The sequence below is a fragment of the Hipposideros armiger genome, unplaced genomic scaffold, assembly GCF_001890085.2.
Source record: "Hipposideros armiger isolate ML-2016 unplaced genomic scaffold, ASM189008v1 scaffold_263, whole genome shotgun sequence".
Classification (NCBI taxonomy): Eukaryota; Metazoa; Chordata; class Mammalia; order Chiroptera; family Hipposideridae; genus Hipposideros; species Hipposideros armiger.
In genome coordinates, this window is record NW_017731613.1 from 2,071,670 (window position 1) to 2,080,903 (window position 9,234).

At 43.6% G+C, this 9,234-nt stretch overlaps 1 protein-coding gene across 9 annotated transcripts in view; it reads left to right on the forward strand.

Annotated features, from left to right (window-relative positions):
* Positions 1–9,234, forward strand: part of NOSTRIN (nitric oxide synthase trafficking) — a 54,294-nt gene that overhangs the window by 10,176 nt on the left and 34,884 nt on the right. Inside the window, exon 1 of one of the 9 annotated variants that reach the window (XM_019656614.1) lies at positions 343–527. The exons of the other annotated variants lie outside the window; for them this stretch is intronic. Within the exon in view, the coding sequence (XP_019512159.1) occupies positions 466–527 (62 nt within the window). The 5' untranslated portion in view covers positions 343–465. Of the gene's footprint in view, positions 1–342; positions 528–9,234 lie in introns of those variants that run through there. 9 annotated transcript variants of the gene reach the window in all.

A 9,234-nucleotide genomic window follows, 5' to 3' on the forward strand; every position in this document is an offset into this window, starting at 1 on the left:
AAGCTGTTGTTCAGCATCTTAGCTGTAGAGGGCAGTGTCACTGGCCCTCATATGTGGGATCCGAACCGGGACCCTCTGGCGTCCCAAGCCAGTTCTTAACTATCGCACCACTCAGCCGGCCCTCACCTTCTCTTAATACTAGATGTGGTCATGTGCAAATCTTATCATTATGCTGAAATGAGCATATTTAACTCAGTCAAAAAATTATAAAAACTGCTTAAAATTAGAGAACCTAAGGACTCAATTCAGCCATGAAGGGTCTTGAGCTCACTTCCCCATGTTTAGACAGCCCTGTAATAAACAACTCTAAGGAGACTTTCAGAAGAAATCACTTGTGCTTTTAAGGTAACCCATTTCAAATTTATAGTATTGCATGTATACAATATGAACAAAGACACATTAGGCTGATTGCATTCTGCATTAGTAGGTCTAGGCCAAAGGAGAACACTGGCTTTCTCTGGACCAATGAGTGAGCAGAGGGAAGACGCAGGAGAGCTCACACAGACTCTTGTAAAGAAAATAACCAGGTTTGTTAAACAAAGTCAAGAAGAAAATAAAATTTAAATAAGAAGTTACTTCTATCATAATAGCCAAGGTGCATTGATTCTATGAGAGGAACAGGGAGGACCAATCTGGGAGAAAATTTCTTCTAAAAGAAAGTATTTTTATTAGTCTCAAAGGAAATTATTTAAAATAAGACCTGTTGACTATGACACAAATTCTACCCATTACCCAGATTAGAAAACGTCTCCCTCCTGCAGATCAGGAAGAATCTGTACAGATTATTAGTCTTCTGGGCCTTGATTATTTGATGTCCCTGTGTTCAAAATTAGTGCCTGGTAGAGAGCTGTAAAGACGTAAGGCAGGGAATAAACAATGCCTGGCAAACAGACTCAACAATGAACTGAAGAAATCTGGGGGAATCACTGCTTCCAAACTGCCTTGTCCAGGTCACTCTGCATGTCCACCTGCCACAGCCCATACAGTCAGAATCTTCTTTGTTACCTGTCTATATCTCTCTTGAAGTTGCATCCTAGGACTTCCATCTGTCCCCAGACCTATTCATGTGCAAAACCCTCCACCCACATATGCCACAGAGGCAAACAAGCTCCAATGAAGGAGAAACTCTTGTAGCTAAAGATACATCCCTTCATGGTTTTACCTCCTGGTGGAGCAGAATTTAGAATTTGAAAACCTAAACAATACTACTGCGTTGGAAAATTATGTGCACATCTCTCGGATAAAAATTGCGTAGCACAGATACAAAAAAGGGATCTAGTGTTTCAGACCAAAAAACATATACTAGATATTAGGTCATGTTTGCAGTAGATGTTTTCCTGAACATTTTGTAAAGCTTACCTTGTACAACTAAGTCATTTCCCGTTAACCAAGATGTCATTTTTGAGTTGCTTTATATTCATTCCTGATAAATGTGCACTTGGCAATGTCTCCTCACACTTGAACTTTAAGTTTTCCTCCCTTTGTTCAACAGTTTGATCTCATTAACCTGAAGGATGTTTGTCCACACTGAGTCAGTATTTTGGGTGAACTATTTTGTGAGGGTCACAAATTCTCTATCGATCTATGAATATGTGGCACACTGCAGTTTTTTTAGATGATATTCCTACACGTCAGCTGGCAAGGACAGAGGCCACTTCCCTTGCGAGGGGTAGGTCATTTCTTTCTCCACTCCAAGTGACCTCTTCCTACAGCATTTGAAGTGAGTTGACATAATAACCATATCAAAAGGGTGAATGGTCACAACACAACTGGTATTACACTTGCCTTTACTCTCCCCATTCTGTGGATTCCGTAATTATTTCCTTAGACATACAAAAGATAAAAAGCTGTTTCTCAACCAGCTATCCAGACATGAGTGTTGGGTTTATTTTCCTCATAAATGGGCTGATTACATATGAATCATATGTAATCATATATAATGATACCCATCCCTTGTATTAGAAAAATACCTGGAAAGTCAGTACCCTTCGAAAGAAATGATCCTGTTACCTAGAGTGTAGACAAATAAAATGCTACTCTTGGAAAACATATAGGAGGCATTTCTACTGAGGGTTATGGCATAGAAAATCATGAAGGCAAATTCAGTGGCCAGAATGATGAAAGATATAGTGAGAAAGCATACAGGGCTTCTTTGAATTAAGGGTACATGCCACATAAAATACATTCAGCAAAGACTTGCAGATTGAATGAATAAATAAATAAATGGGAGATGGTTAAGAGTTTATATTCTTATGATTACACCTACATTATTAGAAAAAGGTCTTTACTGTCTTTGGAATGTGACTCTTCTCAACAGTTCTGTATTAACACGTAGCTATTAAGAGACAGTATCACAAGCTGTGAGTTCAGAGAATGTTTCAGTTCCAAGCTCAGCTGCCTTCTTGCATTTGTTCTAGTTGGTGGTGAGAGAAAAGTGCAGTTGTTATCGAAACATCATTTTTCCTGGAAATTCTGCAATTCATGGTCATGCTTAGCTTCTTTTATCCAAAAAGCTGCTTCAGTTTCCTTTTTTAGAATAGCAGCTCAGATTTAGCCAGAGACACACATCTCCTGAGATACCTAATGCCAAAGTAATCAGGTTCACTTTAACACAATTGCAAATCAGATTTTAAAAGACAAAGGCACATTTCCAGAAACTATTTATGAGTATTCGGTTCCCTGCACCCTCACAGCTAATGTTTAAACAGGCTTTAATGGAAAATCAATTGTTCCTCTGTAAGGAAACTTAAGATCAGGTTTTCAAATGGCAAGTACCACAGCTCTAGACATTACAAAAGAAAAAGAAAAGAACAAAGAAGAAAATGTAGTTGGTCATTGTTCCATCCATGATCCATTGTAGATGATGTCAACAAAGAATAAATTATTGAAATAAAATATTTGACAAATCTTCACCTTTTCTACGCTTCCCGTAGCCTGGGTGATCTTAACTACCACAACTTCTGCTCTTTTTTGCATATTGATGACTCCCACATGTATATTGCTAGGCAATATATCTTACCTGTACTTCAAATGATATATCCAACAGTCTATTGGATAATTCCACCAGGGTGTCCCACAGAACCACAAAGTCATCCTATCCCAAACAGAGTTTATCAACTTTTACCCAAAGCTGGTACTTCTTCTGGATTTTTTACTGTTGTGACTGGGACCACTACCCTCCCAATCAAACCCAATACCTGGGAGCCACCCATGATTTCTTCTGCCTCAATTTATGTCCAAGTCATATTTCTCTCTTCTAAACATCTCTTATCCCTATAGCTTTCTTTTCATTTTATGGCCTCCGCCATTGTTCTGGCAAGAATCTCTTAACCCATTCTTCTGTCTAGGGGTCCTGTCTTGTAGCTTTGCAGTTTGCATACTGCATAGTCACCTGGCTGAGGGGCCAAGTAAAGGCAGAAATCCAAACCACTCTCAACCCTCGAGTCTTGCACCCTGGCTCAGAGCTGTGTCCCTTCAGAGGCTCTCCTTTCCCTAATCCAAGCAAAGTTGCCTCAACTAGGGAGCTGGCTAGGGCCCTTTTCCTGTCTCTAACACATCTGCGCTCTGTGGCCATGACCCATGATAAGACTCTTCAAAGACTCCCATGACCTTTAGTATAAAATTTAGCCCTCATAACATTTTATAAAAAAGATCTGGGGCCAGCCAATTGGCTCAGTTGGTTAAGTGTTAGCTTAAGAGCGCAAGCTCTGAGCAACAGGGCTGCCAGTTCAATTCCCACATGGGTCAGTGACACTGCCCCCGAGCTGAGCTGGCAGGATGGCTCAGCTGGTGAGAGCATGTACTCCTAAGAACAAGACTGCCTGTTCGATGGTGGGCTATGCCTGCCCACAATTAAGACTGAACTCAGCACCTTGAGCTGAGCTGCCACCCGGTTGGCTCAGTGGCTAGAGCACGTGCTCTCAACAACAAGCCTGCTGGTTCGACTCCCGCATGGGATGGTGGCTACGCCCACCTGCAACTATGATTGTAACACAGCACCTTGAGCTTAAAGGCCACGAGCTGCCAGTGGGCAGCCAGATGGCGACTGGTGCTCTCCACAACTAAGATTGAAGAACAACAACTTGGCTGATCTCCCTCCCCAATTCCCCAACACTGTTCCCCTCCCACGACTCCCCAATTAAAAAAAAGAGAGAGAGAGAGCGATCTGGGCCCTGCCTTCATATTAAGCTTGTCTCTATCTCCCCATTACCACTGCCCCTCTCCCTCTTACCGAACCACTTGCAGTCACCACCGTCCCATGGGTTCCAGCCACCCTTTCCATCCACTCCTACCCCTCATCATGGACCCCTGCATTTGTGCAGACTGTCTTCTTCCTGGTAGACACTTCTACACCTTCATTGCCAGGCTCCAGTCAATGCATTCTTCAAGATTCAGTCATCCCATTCTGGTGGGCCATCCCTGACTCCATTCCCCAGACTCAAAAAATGCTCCTCCGAGATGTGCACAGTTAGTGCTTACCTCCTGTGCTACAGCTCTTACTGCCCTATATTGTTATTCTCTGTTCACTTGTCTGTCTCCCCGCTGGAAGCTGAACTCCTTGAGGGTCTTTCCTGTACCATGTGACTAGCACAGAGCAGGCATTCAATAGATGTTTACTGAGTGAATGAAGGCATTAATGTATGAGTGACTGTGCCTTCAGGCACTCATAACTTGTAAGAAGTTCAAGTTAGGCTCTTTCTGAAGAGCAATAAATGAGTGTGTCAACGAAATGTACTTAGATAGTAGATAGAGTATTATTTTAAATAGAAACTAGAAAAGAATAATAAAATTATAAAAAAGGCCGCTTATCCAGCACAATCCATAGATCAGTCACTGTGTCAGATGCTGTAGAGACCTGGCCCATAGGCAGATGAACGGGCAGGCAGTCAAGGTCTCCTGACTCCATGGGAACGCTGCTTATCAGACAGTCAATTCTGTACGCTGGCTTGCAGTCAAGGTCTCCTGGCTCCTTGGGACACTGTGTGCATGAGAGCAGGCCTGCAGGGTCTGCCAGATGATTTCTCCCACGGAACGCTCTTGGTTTTGCTGTATCTGTATAACCTTGCTTCTTTGCCTGAGTGCAGAGTGCACACGTCCAGCCGGCTGCCACCAGAGACTCTCCCCGGTCAATTAGTCTCAATAAACCTATGTCTCACACTCAGCCACCTGGTGTATTCTTTGAGCTTGCGGCTTCTCAGGTACAAATCTTGGAACAACTCGGACTCCATCGGAACAGATGTGTCTTATATTTAGTCTCTTTTACTTTAAGGCTAACCACCCAATGCAGTACAAATGTATTTTCATCTATTCCTAATTTACAGATGGGGATTTCTACCCAGCCCAACCCAGGATGCGTGTAAGGGCATCTTTCAAGTGGGCAGGCAGTTTGGGGCACTGCTGAGGGAGTCCCAGCATGCCCAGGGGGTCCTGGTCTAGCTGTCTTCATAGAGTCTTAATGTCCTCTAAGGGAAGGGATGTCAGTGGGTGTCAAGTGCAGTGGTTTCCAGCCTGGTAGCACAGGGGTCTGTGAGGAACCCTCAGGAGCCACTTCAGGGGGCGAGACGGTTAAACGGGCAGAGCTCAGCTCCCTCCTCACTGCCACTCTCACTCCCACTTAGTTAGAACAAAGTATTCATATGATATGATGGGATTCTGTATAAGATTTTGTCTTCCAGCTAAAATGTTTTAAAAACTGCCCTTCTTGTCCATTTCATTTGACTTTCCATATGACAACACTGCCCTCCTTTTTTAATAAACTCACTCAGTCCAGGAATTAGCAGAGACAGAGGATCTGAAGTTCTAGAGCTACCAGAGCTGTGCATTCCCTTGGCTAGAAGTGAGTAGTGATTCAGTGGGACACTCAGACGGGACACCCAAGCAGGGTGTCCTCCTGGTCTCAGCCTCCTGCAGCTTCTTCCTTTCTTTTCTTTTCTTTTTTTTAAAAAGATTTTATTGGAGAATTGGGGGAGGGGTACAGCATTGGGGAATTGGGGAAAGGGAACAGACAAGTTGCTGTCCTTTTGTTCTTCAATCTAGTTATGAAGGATGTCGCTTCACTGGCCCATGTTGGTATTATCATTGCGCTCTTCCCAGGTGAGGCAGTTGCTCACTGGCCATTGGAAGGCCGCTTATGCCGCTAATGGAGGCTCACGGCAGCTCAACACTGGCTGCCAGCTACTCACAGTTGCTGACAGCAGCCTACTGCAGCAGGGGCTGCAGCCTACGCAGTTGCCAGCAACTCATGGCAGCCCAGCTCCAGGTTGAGCAGTTGCCCACCATCTTAGCTGTAGAGGGCACAGCATCACTGGCCCTCATGTGGGATCCAAACTGGGGCTCTGCTGCTCAGAGCTGGTGTCTCAAGCGAACTCTTAACCAATGCGCCACTCGGCCGGCCCCTGCAGTATCTTTTATCCTATTCTCAGGAATCAGAATTAAGGCAATCAGTAATGATGAAGTGGGTGTTGTGGGCTAGCTAGAGAACCCAGACCCTCAAATAACAGAGCTTCCACGTAAAACATGTCTTTCAAATTGCTACTAACTTTTAAATATAGCCTGTGTGTTAGATGAGCTTGTGATTGTCTTTCAAAAGGCAAACTGATAAAGCTTGGGTGGAAAATGTCGGCATGCCAGGCCCCAAACCAGAAGCTGTTGCTGATAGAAAGTAGCAGGCCAAAGATGGGGATGATATTACCAACAAAGATTTTCAAATTCCTTCTTAATTCAAAATGAAGGGAGGGCTCTGTCACCTGCTGTTTTCAAGCTTGAGAGAGACTTAGATCCATTTTAATTAATTCCCTGTACACAGGGGCAAGCTACATTTTTTTTTTACCACTTTTTAGAATCTTAATTTATTAAAGCAGGCTACTCTAACATTGATCACATGGTCACTAATATTCTTACAGCTTAATTTGTGCTCTATCTAAAATATTGAGTCTGATACCATATATTTTCCATCTCGCCTTTCTTTCAAGAGTATAATTGATTTTAAATTCTAAGACAAATGTTGGTCTTTGATTTCTTGGTTGGTCTCCACTATTATTAATGAAAATTTATTGACCTGCCTCTACATACTGAGAGGAAATCAGAATATAAATAGATTAAAAGTCAGTGCACGCCATTTCCCCAGTCCAGGATCTATAAGGCTCACTGGAATATTCTGAGATTGGGTTACCCACCAAAGATATATACATCATCAATTTCACATGTGCCAAAACGATTGCTTAGAGAAGGCTCGGCTCCTATTAGATATGTAGGGTTAGAACATTAAGCACAGTGTTCTTACCAGCATGTTTCTGATTATTTTAATGAAGAAGTGAAAATTCCAGGTCTCGATTTGAGATTAGTTCTGCCTCGCTTAACCCCCTTTGCGAGTGGTGACTCAGACCAGAAACCATAATATAGCAGCTCCCTGCAAAGGACTGAGAAGAAGCTAGCTACTGTGGGGGTGAAGAGTGCGCATTCACCTCTGCCTTGGAAAAACACCAGTCAGTTCATTTTTGTTTAGCAAGAATTCTGAAAGGGTATATAAACATACTGCTTTATTAGACCATAAGCACAGACGAGCCAAATGGCAGTGTTTGTTCTAATTTACAAACATTCTGACTTATCAAAGACAGCTCTCTCTAAGCTTGCCAGTTGGAAAATGACTTCTTAGAGCAATTTTCTCTGGGGAGGAATTGAGCCATTAACCTCTGTTAAGATAAAGGCCATTCAGGGCCAGAGGCCTGGGAACTTTTCATTTGTAGACAAACTTGCCAGAAAGGGAGCCCAGCTACAACGTTTCAGTCCCCATGCACACACACCCATCCTCCCAACCCTATTTCATTTCATTTCCTTCTGACTTGAGGGTTATCTACCAAGGATTCTGAAATAGTCATTAGAGTTTAATATGCAAAAGCTGATGATTGCTTCCAGCTCTCATCAGCTTGGTCGATTTCAATGCTGGTTCTAAAACCCTTTAGAGTCACCACTATACTGAAGGTGGAGAGACAAAAGATACAGTAGTGTTGCTTAAAGAGTCCACGTCCAACTCAGTGAGCCTCAGAGGGCTACGTTAGTGACAGTTGATATTACTGCCCCCTCCCTTTCCACTTTCCAGACCCTAAATACCTCCTCCTCCCCAAGTGGGAACACGCCTTACAACCGCACAGATGGTTTTGGAAGAGGCCCCCGGAACACTGTTCTGTCTGTGCTTAGGTTGCTGTGGATTCTGTCTAGGCTGCTCAGCCACCAGGAGCTGTGGTGATTCAGAACACTGCAATTAAAGGCAAAGTGAGAGGCGGCATCAATTTTTAAAAGTACTTACCTTTGACTTCCCCCGCAATTTTCCATCGCCAGACTCTTCCCCACAGTTTCAGAGGCAGGAGACTGGAGTGGCTAAGCAGGCAGGTCCTCCAGCCAGACTGTCCGGATTTGAATCCCAGCTCTGTCACTTCTCCATGGGTGATCTCAGGCAAGTTGTAACTAAGCTCTGTGCCTTTCTGTTCCCCTCCATGAAATGGGTAGAGTAAAGTGTGCCTACCTGATGGGAGTTACCACAAATTAAAGGAGGAAATACACCTAAAACACTTAGAATGGTGCCTGGAATGCTGCACGTGACCAATAAATGTTGGATGTCACTTTTTTTGTGTATAGGCAGAACACAGATCAAGTGTCAGCCACATGTCACAAATTTGGGAATTTTTCGACTGTATACCAACCTCTAAAATGCCAGCCTGCCCTGCTGCAGATTTCTAAGGTACTTGTAAGTAAAGAGAAACCTTTCAGAGCAAGAAGTGCTGTGTGGGGATTAAATCTCTTTTGGCTAGTTTCGTCCCACCATGCGCAAGCCAAAGCCAGCAGCAATACTGGGGCTCAGGAGTAAAGCTGGCCAGGCTCAAACCCTAAGAACAATAGCTTACAGGTGAGCAGGACCCCTCTCCCTTTCTTGTCACCAAAGCCCAACTTTTTTCTCTAGGTGAATCTGATGAAGTTAAGGCTTTAAAGGAAAGCTGCACTTCCTTCTGGGTTGTCCTTTATGTTTTTTTGCTTAGCCTCTAGGACACCTTGTACAGCCTGCAAGAACAGTCTCAGAGACACAGAGGAAAAACTGAGGGTTGCTAGTTGGGAGGGGGTGGGGATGAAGGAGAAGGGGAAGGGACGAGACAATACAAATTGGTAACTACAATATGGCCTCAGGGATAGAAAAGACAGTCCGAGGAATATAATCAATAATGTTGTTAATATTTTTTAAGG